The 25,927-nt window shown below is 36.5% G+C and overlaps 1 protein-coding gene and 1 long non-coding RNA gene across 10 annotated transcripts in view; both read right to left on the bottom strand.

Annotated features, from left to right (window-relative positions):
* Positions 1-807: 807 nt before the first annotated feature.
* Positions 808-1,363, bottom strand: LOC129745774 (uncharacterized). The gene is made up of 3 exons (XR_008737180.1): positions 1,247-1,363; positions 1,047-1,180; positions 808-971 (listed from the first exon to the last, which is right to left on the bottom strand). It is a non-coding gene; the product is annotated as an uncharacterized LOC129745774 (long non-coding RNA).
* A 1,296-nt stretch (positions 1,364-2,659) lies between these two features.
* LOC129748188 (neurogenic protein mastermind) overlaps positions 2,660-25,927 on the bottom strand; it is a 369,439-nt gene continuing 346,171 nt past the window's right edge. For 8 of the 9 annotated variants that reach the window (XM_055742699.1, XM_055742700.1, XM_055742701.1 and 5 more), the window contains 2 exons: positions 6,979-7,950; positions 2,660-6,920 (listed from right to left, as the gene is read on the bottom strand). In XM_055742699.1, the coding sequence (XP_055598674.1) occupies positions 6,301-6,920; positions 6,979-7,950 (1,592 nt within the window). In that variant the 3' untranslated portion in view covers positions 2,660-6,300. The remainder of the gene's footprint in view (positions 6,921-6,978; positions 7,951-25,927) is intronic. The other variant, XR_008737676.1, reaches the window with a different exon arrangement.

Below are 25,927 nucleotides of genomic sequence, written 5' to 3'. Positions count from 1 at the left end.
TTTATCACTATCAGCCAGCAACCTGTATACACATCTCAGGTGGCGATGGAAATCCCGTGCTAAGTGTTAGTAAAAGTTTTTTTCTTGTAAGCATTGTAACCATGCCAATTCGTGACGTCAGTTGCATTTTCGAACAATCATCATCGCTGTACCAGCGAAAACTAGAGAAAAAAACCATTGCCAACTGCTGTTTATAATTCTCGCCTAGGATACATAAACATCCTGGCAAGTGACGTAGGCTTTGTTTACCTTTTTACTTTTTGAATAACGAGTACTGTAATAGTATGCGTGTTTGTTCATCACCTGTCTTTTTACCACATTGATCAGCCAGGCCTATGAAGTATTCATCGAACACGCTGGGCCACGTTCAACCATTAATGTTTGAAAAATAACCATAATGGCAGTTTTGTGGATCAAGTCATTTTATGAATTTTCAGTGAAAACTCATAAAATGAGATTTCATAGAGAACTAGGATAATGGTTATTTTTCAAGCATGGTCGAAAAAGTAAAAATGGGTCGAAATTTATAGGAAATATTTGCTTTTTAAATATGAATCGTCTCAAATTTCATTCAATTATGCTTCTAATAAATTCAGACATCAGCAAGTACCTAGAAAACCGGATAATATAGGGAAAAAGTCTTAAAGAAATCAATCTATGATACAATGCACAGATTTTTTTATTTTAATACATTCATGTTTTAAGTTGCTTTTCCCGGTATCTGCACTGTTGATGTTAGTGAAAGAGCTGGTGGAAGATAGTCTAGCTGGTCGAGGAAATGACTGCGTCGATTATCTTCATGTCGGCCTCTGATACCACAGTTGCGGATGGTACGCTGCTGCTTTTCCCGTAATGTTTCAACAGCACGCTTTCCAATCTGCTGTTATTTTAGTGCTGGTATTTTTTCCTCGGACATTTCGGAACTGACACAAACCTCTTGATGCAACAAATGTAGGAAGTTCCGGATCATCCTGTAAGTGATTATTTTCATGGTTATTAGTTTCGGATGCACTAGACTGAGATTTCCAATAATAGTTCGTACTTACCCAAAGACGTGACGGCATCTGGAGACAAATAAATTTAGGATTCCGTTGAGTCAGCCGATGAATTTCTGTCTGCAGCGGAACTGCTGCTGCTTTTGATCTCAAATAACATAAAGTTGCTCTTCAACCACTCTTTTCTGAAAATGGAATTGAAATTCAATTCTATTAATTTAATATACTGGTATTATCAACCGAATACTTACAATTTGTATTTTCAAGTAATCCAGGGCAGTTTTATTTAACTTACTAGCGAGTCCAACGCGGAACTAAAAACAAAACAATCACTTCAACGATTGCAAACATGGCGACTGTTTTTTCAGTCATTTTATTGTTGAATTTCAACCATTTTCATCCTTTTCTTCATGAACTCGGAAAATGGTTAAAATTAAAGAATTCATAACGGTTGAAAAACAACAATTTTAGAAGTTCTACTTAAAATACCATAAAATGTATGAAAAACATTCATTTATGGTTAAAAAAATATGAGCGTGAATCCCATGTAAATGGAAATCAAAAAGTTGGAATCGCACATCTGGTGAATTTTTGTGCACACTTAATGAATTCTGCCGCACACTTGGTGAATTTTGTGCACACTTGATGAATTTTGCCGCACATCTGATGAATTTTGCTGCACATCTGGTGAATTCCAGCGCACAATTCAGTGTGTTTTTCTCGCGTTTTAAATGACTACTTCATACCTGTGCTTCATACCTGTGCTGTTATTTCCTGAAATTGAAAATGAAGATTTGCTAATCTCATGAACCTGCTAAGAGCCTGAATGTATGCTAACAATCGGTGTCTCCGATTGGTCAATGAGTGTGCAGAGTGCTTTCGGGATTGAGCGTTCTGTTCTGAAATTTTCCAACTAAATTTATTCAGAACCAATATTGTGCTTTGTTTAAGGTTTGGGTACTTTAATTGATTTAATGCAAACCATGGTCCTTTAAAAACCGTTTTGGTATCCGACTCCTTACGCTGCGAAATCGAACTTGAAAGACATATATTGTCCTCCACGCTGTCGCACGGGGTTGAGGGATCACCCCTAGCTTTCACGCAGACCTAGGAAGCTCCGGCAAACCTAGACCAATGTACATATTAGGGCCGCCGCTTCCGAATGCGGATCGGTGACCACCTAAGATTGGGAAGCTTCGGCGGCTTTGTGCCACCTCGGCCCTTTCATACTCGTTGGTTGCGGCTTTGCCGCGAAAGAATAGTGTTATAAGATCCCAATTTTTGTGGAAAATATCTATTTTTTTTTAATTCCTGGTTGGATTTTCTGGCGATAAATTTTCAGAGAAATGGTTCTTTCTGGTAAAATTTTTTCTGGGAAATGGTTCATTCAGGGGAAAAATTCTGGCGAAATGCATTTCAGGTGATTTTTCATTCTTCTCTCCCTTATATAAATAAAACTCAAAAGTTTAAAAAAAAAACTTTTTAACTGCGCAGAGCGTGGTCCAGATCAATGATGGGGCAAAGTAAGCTTTTTTTTACTCGTTTTATTGAACTTTTGGTTGCTTGGGCAGCTTCTAGCCGTTTGGGTCTTGCCTGAAGTTTTGATTTTTGAGGTCATGAAATGATAATCAAATTTCGGATTAAATAATTTTGAATCGGAACGATTTAAATTAAATTATCTATTTTATTGATTTTTTTTGTCTGATTTTTTTTACTCCATATAAATGCGGGATGCGCTTGCACATTCCGAACTGTTTTGTTTTTCCATATTCCCTCCCACTGTTTGATCTGATTCCATAATAATAATAATGTTTCACTTGTGTATATTGATAATTGTTTTGTTTTTTTACTTATTTGTTTATTTACCATTCTCTTCAATAACTTAGCTCTCCGTCTTAGACTCCGGCTCCGGTAAGTGTTAACGGTTTTCTTTCTTATGTAAACTTGTTGAGTGTTAAGTTGCGTGTTCGATTTCGAAACAAAAATAATCGAAACGAAACGAAACAATTGGTTTGTTTGTTTTTTTCTCCTTTAAAATTAAGAGCAAAAATAACCGTTTCAAATATATACACCATTTTTCGTTTTTTGTGATTTTTTTTTTAAATTATAACTTTATACACAGATAATATGTTAGAAGAAGAAAAAACTTCTTACTCGACGATCTGTACTTTTTTTTTGTTTTGTTTTAAATAAAAACTTTCCAACTCGATTTGGAAAACGCTGTTTCTGGAACTTAAAATAAATTTAATTATTCTTTCTTCTAAGACGAAAAAAAACCTAAAATAAAAAAAAACTATAAACAAATCTATCAAAAATATATTCTTCGATTTCAATGGATTTTTTTTTCCTTTCTGATTTTACTTGTTTAATTAAATTGTCACAGAATAAAATGCTTTTTCTCTCCATTCAACTGTACAAAACGAGTTGTAGAAACTTAAACTTTCTCACAACTTTTCGGAACCGTTTTCCTTTCTTTTTTTTAATCCCATTCAAATTTCAGTGAAAATATCTTTTGTTTACTTTTTCCGTTTTTCAGATTTGTTTTTTTATTGTATACATAGTTGTTTGCATTATGATTCTACTACTGTTCAGCTTAATAATTTAAGTTTACTCCTTTGTTTTTTCTTTTCATTTGTCTAAAAGTAAAGTTTTTTTTTGTTAATTTCTTTTTAATTTTAATTTATCCTTCAATAATAATGCCATTTCTTGTTGTATACTGTTTCGTTTTGGGTTTGAATTTTCCTTCTTCCTTTGAATTTATGTTTCTTTCCTCTTTCACTACTTTGAATAATTTATAGGTTGTTTGTCGGTTTTCATAAAATTCATTACAGCTTTCAGCTTCTGGGTATTTGTTCAACTTTTGATCCAAAATTTTTCCCTTTAGTACCAATATAAATATCTTTACATATTCGTTTCGTCATACTGATGGTTTTTTTTATTCAATGTGCTATTTCACTTTAGTTTTATTTTCTATCAAAGTTTAGATGTGTTTTTAATGAAATTTCTACGTGATCTTTTTTTTCCTTTGATAAATATTTCAGTTTGTCTGTTTTTTATGTTTGAAGAAATTGAGTAAGCATCGCTACTGTTAGAATATTTTCCTGTTGTTTCTTTCTCTGTCGGTTGAAAGTGGTAAATTGCAATAGATAGTTTTCCTTTTATTTTGCTAGTAGTTTGATTTTTTAAGTTAATTGAGTACCTTGTTCAGATAAGTTGTTTGATCGATTTCTTTTGAATATTTCATTCAATTTTGTATATGACTGATTATTTACATTCTGTGATTGAATTTCTGAAAATCTAAACTTCAAGATGAAAATGAATTTAAAAAAAAACTCTAAAGATCAGAATAAGAATTCAATTATCGAATCACAAATCAATACTTTTTTTCGGAAAAAATAAATGTTGAAAAAAGGAATGTAAGAAACATGTTGCTTAAAACTTTTGAAAATTAGTCGAATAATACAGGGGTTTTTTTCAGCGAAAAATTCTAACTTCTCTGTTTGATGTGAATTATATTTAAAAAAAATTGTTCATCAGTTGTAGTTTTTCGAATTGGCTGTGTGTTTTCAATTTGAGAACCTAACCCTATGGCTGCAATAAATTATCAGTTAACGTACTTCGCGAAGGAAATATTTGGTCTCAAAACATTTGAGAACTTTTTTTTTAATCAGAATCAGTAAACACTGTTTCAGTGCTTTTTTTTAAATTTATTTTATTCTTTCTGTTTTGCTTTAAATTAAGGATAACGAGTAGATTGTTTGTTTTTTGAATTTTTTGTAAAAGTTTTTAATAACCTTAATACGCACAATAGAGTTTCACTATTTACAATGAGACCTTTTTCAACGAAGGACACAATACTTTTTAACTATTTACAGATGGCGAGACATATTTTCTATAAGTATAATAATCGTCGTCCGCCTTTTGCTATTTTTGTTGTTATGGATTTTTTGTTTTTAGCTTAATGAGTTTTGATTTACTTAACTTGATTTACTTATTAGTATTTTCTCTCAATAAATAACACTACTTATTTACTTTGTCACGATTTTTTACGACGAGCACGCTTTCCGTGCTGCAACAAATTGCATGCAACGAGACCGGCCTGCTTGAGTAGCTTGTATGCAAGTTGACTGGGCAAACCGGTACATTCTTAAATTGGAAACGAGCCTTCGAGGTTCGTTTCCATTTCATCCAACCGAAACATCCCGCTTAACAAAATAAATGCTTGGAATGCTTGAAAGAATGCTTGGATTCCAAGCATTCCTCAAGCATCCGCCCCATGGAATTCAAGCATTAAATGGCCCAACCGATTCTACTTGAAACAGTTTTCCCGGTTCAGAATGACAGCTCTCGTTGACATCTGTCATGGTTTGGTTGTATTTGTGAGATGATTATTTACTCATGTGTGCGTGCATACGAAAATTTGAGCATTTATATGTATGCGTGCCAGTACGAAAAAGCTTCGAATGGAAATTTTCCAAATTTGAATAAATGAAAAACATTTTTCTCAGTTTCTTCTTTTATTTTATTCACTCACAACACTTTCCATAGTAAATTCACTTTACAAAACACTTCTCATATTGATACATTTTTGATTTTGAATGCTTTATTTGGTCGATGGACTATATTTTCGAGGAACTGCATCCGTATGTAGATGGCCCTATTCCTTCCAGCTTCAGGTACTCGGCAAAACCCTTCTTCTAAAAAAAGACGATATTGAAGCGTCCGGGGTACCCATGAAACTGCGTAAAACTACGCAGCGATCGGAAGGCTGGAGTATCTTAGCAGTCGTCATTGGAAGCCAGAGAAAAAGAAAATTTTAAGCCACCTGTAATAAAACATACAATAAATAAAATCAAATATGTAAAATTGATAAAAAAGTCAAACCTAAATTTTTGTGTCACAATGGCGGTGCCTAACTGGTTTATGCTGCGCTGGTTGAAGTGACGGTGTTGCTCCGTTGAATGTTCGTTGTAAACTGATGAATGATGAATGAGGTTGAAGTAGACGATGCTAAAAATTTTTAGGCCTGCTTGGATCACAAATACTCGCAAGCACAAAACCGTTAAAATTATCAATCAGTGTTGCACAAGAAGAGGATTGAATTGCTTGAAATTGTATATGTGCAATCGGTGCAGTCAGCTGACCTGAGTGGTGCACGCTTGGAGTTAGTACATCAATTTTTAGCATATAACGGTACTTTACGCTGTGAATAATTGGTTCAAGACTTTATAATAGGAAGGGGGATCACTGTTGGAATTTTCTTCTGATTTTTAAATGCAAGATTGCTCTCGAATCGGGAGCCTATTTACAAAATGTCTTGAATGTTAAAATTATCATTGTCTAGCGAACTGAGCAGATCCTGGGCGTTGAACTGGCTCGGATCTCCCACCGGGATGTTTTCCAGGAAATCTAAGCTAAAGTCGGCGTTCGGCATAACGGACGCATTGTTATTGTTTCCGTTATTTCCGGCCCCGTTGGTTCCACTTCCTGGTCCTTGATTGCCACCGGCTCCGCCACCAGGTCCCGGTCCCATGCCCGGATTTCCGAACGAATTCATCACAGATTGCTGTTGTTGGTTTTGCTGCTGAATGCTCATCGACTGGGATTGGCTCATGTGGATTTGACCCATCTGCATCTGATTCATCATGGTCTGCTGCTGTTGCATCATGGTCATCTGCTGTTGCTGCTGCTGCATTCCCGGCCCGGGACCACCCGGTCCTCCACCACCCATGGCACCACCTTGTCCTCCACCTTGATACATTCCCATGCTCTGCTGCCGCATCATGGCCGCTTGTTGTTGCTGCTGCAGTTGCATCTGATTCATGGCACCTCCTGGACCACCGGGCACAACTCCCGGACCTCCAGGTCCACCGACTACGCCACCGGGACCACCGTTCGGCATCCCTAACGCGTTTCCTCCGGGTCCTAAAAGAGAAACCACATTAGTCGAAAACCTCAAACCATAAACAATCAGAAAACCTACCAAATCCTCCGCCGGCTCTCATATTGCCACCATTGCCGGCGCCCCCAAAGCTCATGCTCTGCTGCTGGGACATCATCATGTGCCGCCACTCGGCCTGCTGCTGCGATCCCATCGGCATACCTTCGGGACCAACCTGCACGTTCGGGGGCCTCTGAACCGGCCCACCCGGTCCCATTCCTCCAACGAAGCCTCCCATGCCACCTCGCGGAGGTCCCCCATGTCCTCCATGCTGCTGCATATAGGCCGCATGCTGAGCCCTCATCATCGGTCCCGAGGGTGGAATCGGTTGCTGCGTTATCCGTCGCATCGCTGGAAACCTTCCGCCACCACCCGCCGCCGCATGTAACATTTGCTGTTGCTGCGCCGCCAACATGGCCGCATTCGGATTACCTCCGGGACCACCTTGTTGTTGCTGTTGTGCCTGCTGCTGTTGGGCCGCAGCTTTGTAATCCGGTGGAGGAGGTCTACCCCCGACGGCCATCTGTTGCTGCATAGCCTGCGCTCGGATCATCTGCTGCTGCTGCATGTAACGCATACCCATCGGGCCGCCAGGTCCCATTCCACCTCCGTGCATCATCTGACCTCCACCCATGGAATTGGACACCATTGAGTTCAGTCCACTCAACCCACCAGGGCCCATACCCATAGGACCTCCCATTCCCAGGGGAGCATTAGGGTTCTGGACCATTGGACCCATCCCGGAAGGCATTCCACCTGGACCGGGTCCCGGTTGTCCCACCGGACCTTGCTGATTACCACTGGGACCTTGTTGCTGTTGAGGTTGTTGACCCTGTTGCTGGGGTCCTCCACCACCTGGTCCAGGGCCTTGGTTTCCTGGGAGACCACCGGGACCGGGTCCAGGGCCACCCTGTTGTTGCTGCTGCTGCTGCTGTTGCCGTTGCCGCATTGCTTGCTGGGTGAAGTTGATCGTCTGAGATTGCGATACCGTATACTGGGACTCCATCGAGGAACCTGGGAAATTGAGAAAAAGGAAAACGGGATTGATTAAAAACTTACTCGACTGTTATGACGGGTTCGAAGGATCTATTTAAGGTTTAGTTAGTCATTTTTTGTTTAATGGAATGTATTTGTAATTGACCTTGAATAATAAAATTACTGAACGTGATTGATTGCCTTAGGAGCAGTTTTGAATTTTCTCAAAATTTGCTGAAATAGTTATTTATCACGGATATTCAGTGTTTCAATTGCCAGATTGTCAAAAATGTGTTGAAAAAGTCGAGAAGAAGCGTCCAGAGAAAAATTGAACAAATTCAAAGATAATATATAAAACATACACGGATTGTAGGTGTGCAATGTCTATTTCGCTACCAGGAAATCACCCTTGGCATGAGGAGCGCACACCACCAGTTCGCACGACTTTGTCAGTCGAATGCCGACGCACGAATGACAGGAACGATGCTCGCATATGTGAAGGATAGCACCTAGTCCAGTTAGTGTGCGTGGCGCTTTACATAAGGGAGCATCCATACAGTACGCATCTGACAGCATACTTGTGTACCACACATCTTCCTTCTTCTCTAAAGAAAACGAAGAAAAAAAAAATTCCTCCGCTATCATAATTCATGTTGGGTTCGAGGCGGTTCAATTACTTATAACCTCTAAGTTGACCACACAATACGACCACTTTTTAATCCAAAATAAAACCAACCGTCAATGGGGCAAATTACTATTTATTTCAGATCTATCGCGATAACAAGCATTTCCATAGTTCCGCTCATTTCCCTTCATTCTTAAATATTCAATAGTTACAAGAAAGAATGCTTACGTACTTTCCTTGGAACAACTCACCAATTTATGGTGGGGATGAACAATCCTGCATTCATATTCCATATAACTTATTCAATAGACTATCTTGTATGTTGTGCTAAATTCTTCTTATCTGTCGCTCGTACAATTATTACCAGATCTGAATGATATGTATATTCTGCATGAGATATTTGGCTGCTTTAAACATTTATCATCAGTCAATGTATTCGTAATGTTCCATCTTCTTGTAAAATCGTAAACCTGTAAAATCGGAGGCGAATTTAGTTGTGGTGACTTTCTTTTGAACTTTTCCATGGCTCAAACACGACTAAGGTTGATGACATGATTCTGCTTCATAATTTAACTTTTCTAACATGCTATTGCTTGTGATTTTCCCTTTCATTCGGGAGCCTTTTTCTCAAAAGGTTAATACAACCAACAAAGTTATTCGCTTTGCTTCGCAGTATGTCATGTCTGCAAGTTTTCAATGGAAAGTAAATAAGATCAGTTATTCAGGATGAAGCACACGTCTAGTGTGACTTACATCGCCATAAATGAGACTCAACTCAGTCAGTTACTCATTGATACTGAAACTTTACTAAAACATGCCAATCACGCAACCACGTTTTGATAAGTCCTTAGTACAGTAAATATGTGTATTTATTCGATAACAGATTTCATTTTATGTGTTCATCGAACATTTGCACAATCACAGTGTAATCAGATTTCAACTGCATTGATAATATAATACTTATGGTCATAGATATTTTCTTTTTTTGGTACTTTTTTTACAATCCATAGCTCAAATCATAACTCCTGAAACATTTTATTTGAATACTCATGTGCTAATTTAATGGCTTTCAGAGTAATCTATCACAAAACTGTCGGCTTCTATTTCCTAATCTTATCTCGCTTTCATCAAAGTCAATACTATATATCAATTTTTGTGATAACTAGTCAGTGACTCTAAGTAAATCGAGGGGAAACTCAATAAATTTCGTTCTATTCCGTTTTCTGATTTTCTTACAACAGTTTTTTATATTATTTTATAATCAAGAATTAGATAACCTTACCTCACTAAATTTTATAAAATTAGTGCGCATATGGTTCAGATGCAGCGCATCATCAATAAAGCCAACGATAGAAACTCTCAACGTTTTCCGTGTCATTCCCTCTACTCCTCTCTGAACAATAAATAGCTACACGTCCAACACAACGTTACCACAAACTTTCTTCATGTGCTTCACGCTTCACGTCCACCGTTTCCACCGGCCGCTTCGAGTAACCAACACAAACGCAATTCAATATGTCTGGTCATTTTTACTTTAGAGCTTTTGGTAGGAGGGACACATACATTCCTAGTGCAAGCAAACGTATCATGTCTCTCGGATAAGGATGCTTTTCGAGAGGGGATGTATTATTGAATGCTTATGTTTCGTCCACGTCGCACTTAGCAAGGACCCTCATACATCGGTGCTTCAGTGGAAAAAACTGTATTATAAACCATGTGCCATAAATTTAACAATGTGCACAGCCCAATGGTGGTAATTGTGTTTGGTTCGATCAAACCATCTCTTTCAATCACTGACCTAGCAGTGAGCTCTCTTCTTCTCTCTGAGAATAATACAAACGTTCGGATTGTCGTGGTTTCAATATTTGTCCCAAGACCGAAGTAGAGATATTAAATATTTAATGGTTTTATTTTTTCCTATCCTCTGCTGTCCTGTTTTTTTTTAGCACTTCTACAAACGTGTCAAATATTGTGCAAATGTTCCACTTGCGGTGTCATGCACTCTTCATAAACAAGGATAGTTAATTTAAGTTGGAAATCGAAATCAGAACTTATAAAATACTTTTAAATTATATTCAACTTCCTTCTTCCAACAACGTAATTTAGCTCGATTTCAAAGGGTTACCTGATGCTTTATGTATTCCCTCGTGTGATCTAATTCAATCAGTAGCCAAACAACAATTTAATAAGGTAATCAAATACATACATAATTCTTCGATGCGATGTTAATTCGCCCCTTTTTGCCAATCCTAAACCCTGGCTTGGTTCCCGAAAAGCAAGAGAATCGGTATCGAATTTTGAATACGGCGAATGTGCCAACATCGCTGTTTCAAGAAAAACGCGTTCAAAGTTTGACAGCTCCAGAAGCTCCCAGCAAAAATATTATTTTGTTTCCTTTATTTCTCAAAAACCAAATATCCTTTAGATAACTTTGTACAATCAAGATGTAGGCCTTTGAACGTACTTTTATATCCAACTGATAACTCAGTTTATTTACATTTGGCGCTTTCGCCCTATTCTAAATTTGCTACCGATATGTTCTCATTTAGCAACACATAAAGCTTCATGTTACTATCGACACTTTCATGCTAGTATTACTTTCACTGTATCTAATCTACACATCACCTCACGAGCACAAAAAAGCTGCGCGTAGATTCGTGGGATCGATGGAGGATATAGTCCTATTTGCCGCTAGTAGCATTCGTATCATAATCAAGGTGTTCTTTGTTTAATTTTCGGAAAAATAATCTTTAAAATAACCGTGTTTGTCGACTGGCTGCCCGATTTTTTTTACACTGCCATTTTTGGATGTTAATATTCCCTTTCTTATTCGTACCCGCCAGTGAGCCGCCGCCGGTAAGTGTGCGTACGAAATGTCAAAAACAACTCTTTGTTTGGGATAGATCAACTGATTCAGAAAGTTACCTCATCGTTTTTGTTATCTTTAGGCAAATTAACAATTTGTACCTTTGTGTTCTTTACCCTTGTACATTTTCTGGCATGTAATGTTATTCTCCGCTTATTTCCTTTACATTTCGTTCTTTCTTTCATTTTTCTCTTGAAAATTTAACGCTTTTCCCAAGGAAGCTTATGATCAAGTACCTTCATCTAAACATTTGTGCATACTGTGAAAGCTGATCTGCTCATTCCGATCTCTTTTCAAAAACTAAGAATAGCAATAGACTTCCAGGATGCTTTTTGTGTTTTTTTTATTTCTTTTTTTTTCAAATTTTATCCATTATATTTTCATATTAAGTTGACTCTGAACGCACTTTTTTTAAGAAGTGGATTTTCAACTTCCTTTAAATTTTTTTCAGTTCTTCCACTGAACACTTTCCCTCGATTCATAATTGAACTCTCGGTTCTCTGTCATGTTTCTTATTATTGATTTTTTCTTTTCTCTTTCTTTTGTTTTTTTTTTTAGAATGCGTACCACCGGCACGCATTCCAACGGCCAAGCTCTCAGCCCGAATTGTTGAGGTGTCAAACGCGGACTTTCAGCGCGCTTTTTTTGCACCTTAACAAGTGGACTCTCAACGCACTTGTTATCGATTATATTCAGTCGAATGCGGACTCCAAGCACGCATTTTGAACAAGCGGACTATCAGCGCGCTTTTTTATTGCCTCATAATAAGTGGACTCTCAACGCACTTGATATTGATATTTTCCAGTCGAATGCGGACTCCCAGCACGCATTTCCGATAAGCGGACTCTCAGCGCGCTTTTTCATTGCATCATAACAAGTGGACTCTCAACGCACTTGATATTGATGTTTTCAGTCGAATGCGGACTCCCAGCACGCATCTTCGACAAGCGGACTCTCAGCGCGCTTTCGTCGAATAAGCGGACTCTCAACTCGCTCACAACTGTACTTTTTCCCCTGAATTTCATAAGCACGCTATGAATTCAGTCACCATTAAAATTTATACTTACATACACATGAGAATGCCTTTGCCCATCACGAAGAAAAAAAAACGCCCGAATCACTAATCGCACACAATTTGCTCCTCGTGTCAGGGTGATTTCCTAGTTAAATTCATCTTTGTTTGGAGCTGGAGCAGGAATTTTCGTCCTATCTAGGTCGCCAATGTGCAATGTCTATTTCGCTACCAGGAAATCACCCTTGGCATGAGGAGCGCACACCACCAGTTCGCACGACTTTGTCAGTCGAATGCCGACGCACGAATGACAGGAACGATGCTCGCATATGTGAAGGATAGCACCTAGTCCAGTTAGTGTGCGTGGCGCTTTACATAAGGGAGCATCCATACAGTACGCATCTGACAGCATACTTGTGTACCACACAGTAGGATTAAATGTAATGTACACTTGTCAAGCCTCTTAGTGCTCAACACAACTAAGTACAATAACCTACGCCTAGTAGCATTTTTGAATAAAACAGTCGTAGCGTTATAATTAGGTATGTGTGCTTGTTTAATTTTGAGCATGTAGTGATTGGGTTAATTCGAGCCAGAATTCAGTGTTTATAATTAAGAGTGTGGATTGTCAAAAAAAGCACTAACAGAAGAGTGAAGAGTGGTTCTTGAAGATGTTAACCTTACCTGTTCAAATAACAATATTCTACCTGATTTCTCATTTGGATTCCGTAAAGGAATGTCAACGGAACATTGTGTGACTTTTGCAACAAACTTTATAATGTCATCCAGAAGAGAAGGATTTGTAACAATTGGAGTATTTTTTGATTTCTCAAATGCATTTAATAGTGTAAATGTGGATAAACTGAGAATCATAATGCTGAATTATGGATTCCGAAAAGATACCATAACGTGGATCTTCAATTTTCTTATAAATAGAAAAATGATCATCTGCACAGATCAAGGAAAAGTAGAACACATAACAAGCTGCGGAGTTCCACAAGGTGATGTTCTTTCGCCTATCCTTTTCAATATCTACACTTCTTCTCTTCACAATACAAACCTCGACCGAGACACCATAACTCTTCAGTTTGCGGACGATTTCCTGAAAATTGTAAGAGCAAAAACTTTAGAAAAGGCTGTTAAAAAAATGCAACTAGAAATAAACGATTTCACAGCAAAAGCTGAGGAGCTTGGATTGATACTAAATTGTTCAAAAACAAAGGCTATGCTCTTCAAAGATTCAAACAAAACTCTCGCTCTTTCTCTTGGAGGCGAAATATTAGAAACGGTTAAAAACTACAAATATTTAGGCATCACTCTGGATCAAACACTAAGATACGGCTTACATGTAAAAAATTTAAAAAATACATTTATGGACAGGATGAACATGTTAAAAATTATTGGAGGAATAAAATATGGAGGTACACCAAAAGTCATGGTAATGTACCACAAAGCACTCTTCGGAAACTATCTGAACTATGGTGCCATTCTTTACGGAAATGCTGCAAAAAAATATAGTGACATGTTAGAGACCACCAACCGACAAGGACTTCGGGTAGCGACGGGTTGCACAAAAACAACTCCCATTAACACATTGGCAGCGCTGAGTGGTGAAGGACCTCTAACGTTGAAACGCGAATTTATTACAAAAAAGAGAATTGCTTTTCACATTTACAGGAACGATTTGATTGCTCAACAATTACAGTCTTTGAACCTGAATCAACTGAAACAAGAAAGGCAGTACTCATTCATTGAAAGAGTATACATTAAAAACGTCCAAAACTTTATGTTCAGACAAAATCTTGTAGCATATTCAATTTTACGGTTAATGAGCAAATAATAGGGTCAACTCAAAAAAAGAAATTAACATCTCCTATAGTTCTAAAAAAACTCACTCAAGAAATGATTCAAACAAATTATTGCATGTACGAACAATGGTATACGGATGCTTCCAAATCTGGCTCAAATTGCGGACTTGGTATTTACGATGCCTCCACAGACGAAAGCATAAGCCTAGCTTTAGCGCACGAAGTGAGCATTGCTTCTGCAGAGCTACTGGCAATACGAGTTGCATTAGAACACGTACAAGCTAACGATTCGCGAAGAATTGTTATTTTCACAGATTCCCAAGCGGCATGCAAAATTTTAAAAAGGGATCGAAAGAACAAAACGTTCGATAAAGTAACTCACGACATTTGTTCTCTAGCAACACAAAATCGTGCAACTATACAATGGTTACCTTCTCATGTTGGAATCAGAGGAAATGAAAATGCTGACCAACTAGCGAAACTCGGACTCGAAAGTTCAGCAATCCTAGAAAACAAACTTCGATTAGATGATGCGATTCGATATTATAAAAAGACACTTATAGACGATACAAATAAGTGGTATAAAGATTTGGCAACAATAAATCAAAAAGGATTGAAATTTTATAAATTCCAAGAGAATTTTAATCTCAAACCGTGGTACTGGAGTTCTGAAATGAATAACAGGCAAATTCGAACAGCAAATCGACTTCTAAGCGGACATGATTACTCACCATACTACCTGGGACTCATGCACATTCGAGATTCAAAAACTTGCGAATTATGTACAGAAAATTTTACGACCGAACATGCACTGTTTCACTGTATACAATACAATCATATCCGTAACCACTACGACTGGGAAAGATGTAATAATCTATTCGATCTGTTAAAAAACTTCGATGAATCAAGAATCAAGGAAGTCATAAGCTTTCTAGAAAAAGCAAGATTTTCAATTTAATGAAAAATCGTTCGTATTAGACACACTGTGTCCTCGAATAATCAAATAGATTCGACCTGATTCGACCTATACTCGTGCAGTGGTTATATAGAGTATAACACTCTAGGCCAAAATCATCAAATCCATACATACATACATACATACAGAAGAGTGAACAAAAACAAAACAACATCACGGCCAGAAAAGGCACTAAATTGTACGGCACAGTTTGTTTTTGCTTCCAGTTTCGTGTCATTCGTTCATCCAAAAGCTGTTGCCCGTAAAGGACAGGATCATTCCGCTTCGTCTGATTACAGGTGAGCGAAGAAAAATCGGTTAGCACAAATCGGACGTTAATTCTTCCCAACGCCCAGGCAACGGTAGAGTTGAAGGCGACAATATCCTGTCCCGACGGGTCATGACCTAACCGAACAAAGCGGAAGGAAGAACCAGCTTACCAATACTGACGGCCTTCACTGGGTGAGTAAAGCATTTGTGCTGCAGTATTGCGGTATTGCAGAAATTCTTGAGAAACAGCGGACCAATGTTTGTTTTTCTATAGGGCCGTTGTTTGGGATTTGGAATCGCTTTTTTATGAGCTATGGCTCAGCCGGAACAAATCCAGCCAGAAGCAGACATCGAGGTGCTTCGGGCAATTACCTCGCGCCTGTTGAGCAGTGCAGCCAGGAAGGGCTGCCAGATTATGTGATACCTTAGGAAACCGAGCTGTGATACAAATGTTTGCGTTTTTGAATGGTGTCTTGGTAAATTACGTTGGGAAACGGGCCCGTGAGTAGACATGTTAAGCTAGCTTACGTTTTCAATATGGCGTTAGAGTTTATTGTGATTGTATCTACGAAATTTTGGGTTTTGTGTGTTTCTGTTTTGGGTAAGAGTTAGCCGTGTAGCGCACACTGACAGTCAGTGGTGCTCAACATGTTTCACAGTCACCCCAAATCTAAGGCATCACGAAGAAGACCAAAATCACGAATTTGAGCTGCACTGATCTCATGGAATCGATGGAGATAATTGATGGTCGAATGACATTGTCCTGGAATGGTCAAGCAGGGAGTTACTGTTTCCTTTCATCCAGTTGGCTAGGATGATTCTGGACTTGCATCTACCTCTGGACTAACCATCCAGATGCTAAGAGTGTGTCCATGTATAACGTTGGTAGTAGATCTCTATCCACAGAAGGTTCTCTGTACGAGGTCTATCGCATAGAGCGTTGAGAACCTGATAGAGCAATAGTGGATAACTAGGGATCACTAATTGATATCCAGGTTCCATGTAAATTTATGATGTCAAGTAAAAAGTTTCAAGGGTGCAGGTTTAGAAGACCTCTTCTGTTGCCGACCTTCTCTCGTCGAGGATCAAAGTTCCGTGCGGAAGCTCTGCAACTAAACATGCAACACCCGCCTTGAGGACTTGAAATCTTTAGCTCTCTTTGCAGGTTAACTATGACGAGACTAATAAAACGCTATCTGGGGCTTTAACTACCCGAATAGAAAAACATTATGAAAACACCATGAATTTCATTTTCACTCTACCATGGTTTTTATGGTTAACACCATGAATATCACGGTACATGGAACCATGATTTCACTGTCAAACTCATTGTTTTCAACCATGGTTTTCATGGTTTTGGCCAAAATTACCATGAAAAAAGGGGGTTGTTAAGCAACTTAACAATGAAAAAATCAACTTTTTCCCATACATTCGGAAACACAAAACGATAAAGTGTATGGTTTTTACAGCTTCCAATTTTCTCAACCACATTGTGAAAAAAATAAACTTGTTTCATTCGTTTGCTTTTTTTATTTAGATTTTTGGATTGTTTTACAAAAACACGTCACTTTTCCAGATGCTAAATTTTCTACATGCACTACAACACAACACCGGTGGCTTTTACGCCTCTTCTGCACACCATTCCCTGGGACACGGATAATTTTTTGCCATCTTCGGATACTAGACGGCCACCAATCCGTTCGATTCGGGTTTCTCTTGGAAGTCCTGTCCATCAGCCATTCTGTTCTGCCGCTGGGGAACTTCACTCTTTTCGCCAGCATCTAAAATGAAAGAAATTTCTATAAGTTCAGTTATCTAATTGTAAAATAAAAGCACTTACCTGCATTATCGTAGGTAAATTGTCATCCTTATCCGATCCGGCCAGAATTATAGCGGAAATATCTAAATTTGCTGGTTCCGAACGCCCAAACCACGAACAAATTCAAAGATAAAATGGCGTTTGTGTGAACGAGAAAAAAATCCTCTACACGAAAAATTATAAATGTGTAAAAGAAGCAAATTTTTACCAATGCGGTATTGGTTTGGATCTGCATTTTACCATGGATCACACAGTAACAGTAATAATCATGAAAATATTACTGTAATACCGTGCTTCTGACATATTTAGCAACTATGAAATATTTTGGAAAAACGGTATAGTTCACGGTGACTTTGAATATTATGGTGATTTCATCATTAGAATTGGTAGATAGATATCTAGATTTTACAATAAAGTTTATTGTTCAATTGAATATCATTGTTCTGTTATATTATTACCATGGTCTTGGCTATTCGGGTACAGTTTTCCCGAGCACTTTAATCTAAGCTTTTCGAGGAATGTTTTCCGAAGAAGAATTTGAAGTGTTTCTTAGGTTGAGTATTATCTGCTTTTACACTATGAGTACCATATGATGGATGATTATGGTCAAGAGGGAAGCTTTTCATGGAGATGTGCAAGTTTGCTTTGTGCCCTTTGGCTTAACCTTTTACAGGTGACCTATTTCACCGAATATGGTAAGCTAACAGACGACCACTCACGGCACGATAGCTCAGCCGTTTCGCTTGTGTATGTGAGCGTACTAAGAAAGATGAGGAGAGATTATCGACTCGCGCTCGCAATTATCGGCTACACATCTCCCCCCTACACAAAAATGCAAAAAATAGAAACAATATGTTTTGGATGTTGTTTTGTTTCAAACTAAGAATATGTAAGCACAAGCATATTCGATTTATTTTCCTTGAACTTTCATCAAACCATTGTTGTGAGTAAAATTCGATTTTTGGAGCTTTTAGAACATTTCTAAAAGTACTGAAGTCCTGTAAAGGAAGCAGGAATGACCCACAGTTCAGGTATTAGCATTTTACAAAAATCAAACGACAATAGTCCTATTTGCCATTAGTAGTATTCGTGTCATAATTCAGGGCTCTTCATTGACACTTTTTAAATTTGGGAACATTAACTTTGAAAACGACCGTGTTCATTGGCTGGCTGTCCGATTTTTGCACTGAATTTTTTGGAGCTTAATTTTCCCGTTCTCGTTCGTACACGCCAGTGGGACGCCAGTTAATGTGCGTGAAAAATGTCAAAAACAACTCTAAAAAAGTTTTCGTTGAGACTGAAATAGGCGAAAAAGTTTGCTCCTAATCGAAAAATTGAGCTCATTCATCCATCAATCTTTTTGCGTCATACAAATGTTAACATATATTTTTTTAATTATAACTCATATTAAACGATGAGGTATACTCAGAATTAAACTTTGTCTCTCTTTTCTCTTCTAACAACCTTTTCCCAAACAAAGCCAGTAGCTTAATGCAAAACAAGTACTGAAAGAGACAACATTGCCAATAGAAAATGATTTAGTTTTACGAGCATATAAATGAAGTTGCCAATTTTGTTTAGCTGCTCTAATATGTGTTATGAGGCTACTTGGTTGAATAATTCTACTGAATCAAAGCAATAGAATATTTCCTTTAATTCAACCACGGTAAAAGAAAAGTTCAGATACTTGTATTTCGATATCAACTTATTATCTTCTTCAGTGAGCGTTTTCGATTGATAAGTAAGGTACTATCGAAATACCGATATCTGAACTTTTCTTTTACCGTGGTTGAATTAAAGAGAATCTTTCGATTGCTTTGATTCAGTTTGTTTAGCTGGTTTAGAAAACTAGCTAACTCTCTTTATGCTTTCTGGAAATCAATTTTGGGTTTTTTATGATCTGTGTTCTCAAATGTTGACAATAAAAATCGCTGAGTTACTTAGCTAAGAGCCACTAGATGGTGCTGTTTTTAGGCCAATTTTAACGGTTTTGAAATGGCCGAATTCTCACACAGGAATTTTACACATTTTTATTCGGAGCCCATTTTTTGGTTCTCTGTGTTACAACGTCTTTACTCAAATGACTCTGGAATGACTACGTGTCCCAAATTCCAAGAGTTTTTTTTACAATCTCTACCACACATTTGAAACGTGTCAGTTTAATGCGCATTTTTATATATTTTAATATATGCAAAATTGGAAGCGTTAAAATTCTTCATAAATGCAAGCAAAATTTTAATTTATATTTTGGCATTCGCTATTTCAATCAAATTGTTTTTCCTCCACTTAGAATAGTTGCTCTGTTAACAATTCCAAAGTTTTTATTGACTTGAACTTATTTAAAGTCATACTTTTAAGGGACATCGAAAAACTTGCTTGTTTGTTAAAGCTTCTTTTAATCAGAGTTTGGATAAAAAATTATCGAAGCACGTATCTATAGATTAACCGTTGCATATGTAGGCATAACAGACCAAAATTTTGTAAGGTATAGGACATTTGGTTCGACAAACTATAACATAATAAGACAATTGTCGAAAAAAAAGGAGAAATGGAGGACGTCTGATTGAGCTTTACTTAAAAAAACAAAATTTAATCAAATTAACAAATTTCTTTGTTTCAATGAAACTTGCTAGATGTTTTTTTTTTTAATTTGTAACAGTTGTAACATTGTTTGAACAATTTAGAAAGATTGGCTGTATTATTTGATTTTTTTGTTACAGGACATGTTTAATGTTTGTAAAATATTTTTTCCTGCATTTACGGAGGTCCTGATCACTATATAGTCAGGAAAAAATATCAAATTCATCTTTGTCACTTCATCTTTGATTTTTTCGAAAATACAGAAAGGGAAAAGGTTTAAGGTTTGAATTGAAACATTTGATTTATTTTCCTAAAATTCTAACAGATGAAAAAGCAATAAGCAAACCGTGGAAAATGACTATTCTATCATCTGTTATGGTCGAGTTTTTATTTTTCAAATATTCGATCATTAAAAACATAATTTCCCAACTTTGTGCAATATAGATTGGATGAAGCTTTCTTACACACAAGCAATTTATTGCAGTTTATTGAAAATTTGAAATATCTTAAACTCCCTGTCTCCAGTTAGCTTCAAGTAAAAAAAAGAAGGATTTCGAACTTGTTCCGAACTAAAAACTAAAACTAAAAAAAAACTGGAAAAAGCGTATGCACCAAATGTAAACAAATTACGTTATTTGATGGGTGATAAATTACGTTCGAAGATGTAGGATGAACCTACTCACTTGTCAGATTGATGATTTGTGTTCGAGATATTAAGATTTTTTATTTGCTTTGCAAAGTTGAATGATGAGCGAAGATATGGATTTGCCATAAAAACTTTTTTAATTATGATTTTATGTGATGCATTCTATCGTAGAAATTGGACAAATAATTATGAATGCCAGAGCAGACTTTTGCGGAAAAATTACACCTTATTTTTCTATTACGCCTTGGAAATAAAATTTGGAATTCTTCTGCCCGAATAAAGGTAATACAATGCCAAAACTTGGGTCTCAATTCACATATGTGGATAACACAATTATACTAAGAGTATACTGACACCTTAATGATACCGTGCTTAGCCACCGTTCGAAAACGAGTTTTGAGGACATAATGATGCAACATTTTGGTTTCGAGTACAACCAAGATTTGTCAACGTTATACTTTCAAACATTTCATAAAAAGGCAGGCTAAACAAGGTATCATTGAGATTTCAATTTCTCCTAAATTTGGCATAGCTCAGCTCTAAGGTTGTCAGATTGCCCGGTTTATACGGGTTTGCCCAGATATTTAAAACAAAATTTGGGAACAGTCCGACCCGGCTTGATTGCTCGAATTTAATTGATAAAAGCCCGGAATGAGCTCAGATTTATTTACAATATTTTGCAAATAAAACAAAACAAAAAACAAATTGTGATTAAAGTTTTTTTAAATTATGCCTCCAAAACAAAAATTTTTTTAGCAAGTTTTTAAAAATAACCATAAAAACATTTTCGAAGCCTAAAATACAATTTAAAATCTGTCAATAAGTTTTGATGATTTTTTTTTTCGTTTTTTTTTATTTTTTTGAGTAATTTCCTGGTTTTGATAAATTTTGCCCGGATATTACCTGGATTTTTGGTCGTCAATTTTGAAATCAAAAGCCCGGATTTTACAAAATTTTTATACAAAATAGCCCGGATTTGTCCGGCCTGGGTACGTGCTAAAAAATTCGGGCAACTTCAAGCTATTCGTATGTGAAATATGAGAAGCAAATTTTTATCATTGTTCCACCTTAAAAAATATTTAAAAATATGCTTAAAAGCCATAGATGGTCCCAAAAGTATTTTTTTTTCATATGTTCGATTATTTTCTTATCTATCACTTTGGTGAACTATGTCAATTATTCTTTTTTCGTTATTTTCCTTGTTTTTGGAATTTTTGTAATTTTTTATCATTTTTGTCTTTTTTTATTATTTTATAATAAATTTTTCGCAATTTTTTTTTATTTTTGTGATTTTTGTCATTTTTGTCATTTTTGTCATTCTTGTCATTTTTGTCATTTTTGTCATTTTTGTCATTTTTCTCATTTTTGTCATTTTTGTCATTTTTATCATTTTTTGTCATTTTTGTCATTTTTGTCATTTTTGTCATTTTTGTCATTTTTGTCATTTTTGTCATTTATGTCATTTTTGTCATTTTTGTCATTTTTGTCATTTTTGTCATTTTTGTCATTTTTGTCATTTTTGTCATTTTTGTCATTTTTGTCATTTTTGTCATTTTTGTCATTTTTGTCATTTTTGTCATTTTTGTCATTTTTGTCATTTTTGTCATTTTTGTCATTTTTGTCATTTTTGTCATTTTTGTCATTTTTGTCATTTTTGTCATTTTTGTCATTTTTGTCATTTTTGTCATTTTTGTCATTTTTGTCATTTTTGTCATTTTTGTCATTTTTGTCATTTTTGTCATTTTTGTCATTTTTTTTGTCGTTCATTACTTTTTAAAAAATTTTCTTATTTTATTTTTTTTTATTTTTAAATCATTTGCATAAAGATTTGTGAGGTTCTCATTTTTCTCAATTTCACGTTTTATTTCTTGAACCTTATTTTAGAAGGATACCCAAAAAATGTCAAAAGTTTTATTATTTTTCTAATTGTTTCTTCCGAATGCCATCAAACGCCTCCGGAATGATATTGAAGCTCCGTTAAACAATGGTTAATGTAAACTGTCCTTTATGGAAATTGCATTCCCAACCCCATAAAAACGACGGCTAGCCTTCGGTGGTCCCCCGAAACTTTGGCAATTCATCCGATAGCCATGGTCTTCGGAACACAGTGAAGCAGCAGGTAGGCCAAATGTACTCACATATTGAAGACAAAAATTCAGAGAAAGAGAATCCTGGAGAACCCCGAAAGAGCAAAAAAAAAAATTTGAAGGAACTGAAGTTCAGATTAGTGTCATAAAACACCAAACGTAATTGCACGTCAGGAGGCAACACACAATCATCCCCCCTAACTACCAGTTCATGTCCGCTCGAGGAGCAAGAACCAAGAACCCGTTTGCCGGAGCTCTCGTTTAACTGGGAATGGGAACGTGAAATTCACTCACGTTCCGACCGTAAAAAATAAACACTGGAATCCTGGCGTCGTCGTCGTCCGCCGTCTTTTGCTTGCCTCAACCAGCGAACGACCCGAAGGAAATTTTCCTAATGCATCATCCCCCCTTACTAGAGCACACGACACGATTGTAGCAAAAAAAAAAACGAGAGAAAGTTGATCCACTTCTCTCTGAAAGAGAGCGCATGTTCACAACTTCATTTTCCCCAAGGTTTTCCATTTTTGTTTGAAAGTGAGAATCGGGATTGGAGATCACTCATGAGCTCCATTATCGCTTTCTCACTCCTTTGAAAGGATTCTCTCTTTCCTGTATCGACGGCACCGATGGAATTGAAATTGTTCACCCGAAGGAATCTGGATCAGGTAGGTATGAGGGCACGGCGAGTCATATGGGGAATGAAAATAAATTTGGACAACCGAATAATGAGTGGATAAATGCGTGTTCGTGTGTATTAGATCGAGGGGACAACAGCTTTCCGGATTTGCACAGGGAAATTGGTCAGGGTTACTCTTTCATTTAAAGAGTTTAAAAAACAAAGTGATTTCCTTGCCTAAATCTTTCTTTTTGGAGAAACGATAATGAAAATAATTCTATTTTGTTGAGTGATTTCCAATTCAACCAAAATAAACCAACGAAAGCCACCCTAGCCCAAAAAATGTAGTGGCTCTGGAGAGAGTAAAGCAAAAAAAAAATCAGCTCCCCGAAATCCGAAGGGATGAACGCCCCCCACAAACTGGCTGTTGAAATCTAACCTCATCATATTATCATTGCTGGAGCTCTTTCGTGGGGCGGCAGGCGGCTGAACGACGATAATGCTGAGCAAGAATTGAGCCACTGATGAAGACGACTATGGCGATGGCGATGAGCCAGGTTGAATTAGGTGGTGGTGGGAGTTTTTGCAAATGGAATGAGATGAGCATTCTGATGGGAGTTTTAAATGTATGTTTTACATTTGATAAAGTGGGTGCAAATCAAGGAGAACTTTCCGAATTTCAGACCATTTCTGCAAGTTTTCGTGCAAAACTATAGAACAATAACAATTATACAATAAACAAATTTTGTTTAATGAAAGTCTGATACTGAATTCAGAGAGGCCAAAGCTTTTTCATATTGAAATATCAGGTTTCCTGGTCCGAAATCCAACTTAAGTATTTCAATCAAAGAAATGATTCCCACCATTTTGTATTTACTTCTCTCATAATTTTTTAGGTCGACTCTCACAAACTTTATTAAATCGGTATATTATGGCAAAAAAGCAAAAAGTTCCAGAAGTTTGATGAAGATTGGCGAACTAAATGCGAGAATTAATTTTTTTTAACTTCCTCTATAACACAAGGCACCAAAATTCACATTTTGCCGTGATACGAAGAATCCAAGAGCTTATATTGAATAATTTGGAAGCGTTGATTCCAAATATGCGAAAAGTTTTTTTTCTATCAGTCTTGTTTCCAAGATGAATAAAGAAAAATGTTTGAAATTCATTGAATAAATTTTTGCATTTTTTGGCAAAAATATACAGCATTGCAAAGTATAAAAAAATTGCATTGAATTCAAACTTTCTCAAAGACCGCGAGTAGTTTTGACTTCTGAGAAAAGTAATACAAGTTTTCTATTTGTAATTTATTTTTCAATTTTGCAGAAGATTTTAACCAAATGGAATCTTAGTGGAAATCTTCAATATCAAATACACAATTATTTTCTTGAATAATATCAGAAACAGTTGTAATTTTATATATTCAATTAAAAAAAAAGAGTTTATTTTTGAAAAGCGTTGTATTTTCGAAACTAAAACATCTAGGCAAGATCTAAATGCTTGATTTAATGAAAGATACTTAATAGATCAAAAACTGTTTTTTCATGTAGGTCGATTTTATCTAAAAATAATCAGTTTTAAAATTTTCAAACGCCAGATCACCAAAAATAGATGTGATAGATGTCCATTAGAGTACCCGAAATGACCCGATTTTGAAAAAACTATGCGCCACAGGCTGAAATTGATTCTAGGCCTAGTATAAAATCTCCTACCAAATTTGGGCCAGATCGGATGACGGGAAGGGCCTGAAAATTTGTATGGGATTTTGAAACATTTTGTTGGGGAGAAACATGAAAAACTTGTTTTTGGTCCCCTTCGGCAGATTTCTTTTCAATACTGTTTCTTAAAGCCTAAATTATGACAAATATTTCATCGCAAGAATGCGTTAAGATAAAAAGATTATTAGGCTTCAAAAATGGGCTAACTTTTTTAAGAGTGGTATTCACCATTGTTAATGAGGCGTCAATACGCTTGACCACTCCGACCGGAACACTATATTTCATCAAATAATGACCGATTACAACCGATTACATTGGAACGAAATGCCTTAAAAAAGTTGAAGTATTGAAGTATGACGTGCTGAAAATCATGATATCCAATTTTAGGAATAAATTTTCTGACAGTTTTCTTCAACGATGAAGTTTTTCGATCAATGACAGCTGTTTAAAATCATAGAACTAAGCTGCCCTTCCAAGCAAGATTGTTCCATGTGAAAAAACGAGCTAACAAGGAAAACGTGATTGAAATTTCAGCTTTTTTTTATTTTTTTCTTTAAAACTAAAAATTAGACAGATTTTTCGTAGTAACAGTTCAAGTTCATCATTTTTCAAAGTTTTCTGCAAAAAAAATATGTTTCCTTCAACAAACAGAAAATAAGAGCGAAACATGCTGACACTTTTGCGTAGAATCAAAACGCATACCGATGCTAGTTCTACGAAAAACTGTCACACGGCTTAACTTTTTCTATCATTTTAAAAGCTTTCCTTTTTTTTCCCAAAAATCAAGTTGAACCGTAATTTGAGAAATGCGTTCCTCCTTGTATATTAAATAAAATGTATAGTTGAGTATCGATCCTGAAAGTAGTGCCTACCGAAAATTTCTCTAAGAAAATCACTCAAAGATCCTCGCTCCTCCCCAACCCTCTATTTCAGTGTTCTTTTCGGTGACTAACATTATATTCCACAGTTTAAATTCATCTTAAGAGAATTTTTCAATATAGATACAGTAAGGTT

Source organism: Uranotaenia lowii, chromosome 2, assembly GCF_029784155.1.
Source record: "Uranotaenia lowii strain MFRU-FL chromosome 2, ASM2978415v1, whole genome shotgun sequence".
In the NCBI taxonomy this organism is placed as follows: Eukaryota; Metazoa; Arthropoda; class Insecta; order Diptera; family Culicidae; genus Uranotaenia; species Uranotaenia lowii.
Note: the sequence above shows the minus strand (reverse complement) of the source record. Positions and strands in the feature narration are given on the sequence as shown.